The following is a 1,006-nucleotide window of genomic DNA, read 5'->3' as shown; positions in this document are numbered from 1 at the left end:
TAATTTTATATAAAATTAAGCTTCTTAGAGTCTTTTTAATATTTAATAAATATATTTTATATGGGATTTCCTATCTGGTGAGAAAATAAGGATATCATTTAAATATATTATATAAAAATTATTAAAAAGTCTATAAAGCATAGTATATATATAATTTAAAAAGATTACCAGAAAATTAATTAATCTGAATAATATAATAATATATTTAAAATAGTTATATTAAATATAAAATATTAATTTCTATTTATTTCTATTTTTAATATAAATCTAATAATAAATATTCTTAATATTAATTTTTCAAAAGTATTTATTACCTGAAATTTTAACAAGAATCTCTGAAATTAAAAATAAAGAATAATAATTCTTAATAAAAACTTTATTAAAATCTCTATAATTTATATAAAAATATAAATTATTATTATTTTTAAATATAAAAAGGATAGAGACCCTAGTAAGATTTTTAAAAAAATAAATTTAATTTAATTTTAAATTTCTTTTTATAAATATTTTTATAAGATCTTAAATTCGGTCTCAAAAAAATATATTAGATTATATAAAGATAATTCATTAGTTTTAAAATTAATAATATAATCCACAGAGCTATGAAATAATAATTATTAGAAAAAATTTATAAAAAAAATATTTTAGAATTTCTTAAATTTAATTAGAATTTATTTGAAATTTATAAATTATAAAATTTATTTTCAGATAGCTAAATATGCTCAGAAAACTTAATAATAATATATATTCTGGCTTAATTCTGAGTAACTCTAGTAAACTGGATAATTAAGAAAAAGAAAATAAATAATATATTATATTATTATTAATAATTATAAAATAATAAGTTAATATATAAATTCTAAAGAATAATTATTAATCATAAAATTAAATTTTTTTAAACTAAGAATTCTTGTTAATTTTATATAATATTATTTGAAAGTACAAGTATTTTTTTATTTTTAATAATAATAATAAAGATTTCTATATATTATAAATAAGAATAAAA

At 12.1% G+C, this 1,006-nt stretch overlaps 1 protein-coding gene across 1 annotated transcript; it reads right to left on the bottom strand.

Moving 5' to 3' along the window:
* Window positions 1-297: 297 nt before the first annotated feature.
* BO83DRAFT_325326 (uncharacterized protein) lies at window positions 298-474 on the bottom strand (the record flags this gene model as incomplete). The annotated part of the gene is made up of 1 exon (XM_025528003.1): window positions 298-474. A coding segment is annotated over one exon (177 nt), but the record flags the coding sequence as incomplete, so codon positions are not given.
* Between the last annotated feature and the right edge of the window lie 532 nt (window positions 475-1,006).

Source organism: Aspergillus eucalypticola (assembly GCF_003184535.1).
Source record: "Aspergillus eucalypticola CBS 122712 chromosome Unknown BO83scaffold_41, whole genome shotgun sequence".
Taxonomy (NCBI): Eukaryota; Fungi; Ascomycota; class Eurotiomycetes; order Eurotiales; family Aspergillaceae; genus Aspergillus; species Aspergillus eucalypticola.
The sequence above is the reverse complement of the archived record's forward strand: the minus strand, read 5'-3'. Positions and strand labels throughout refer to the sequence as shown.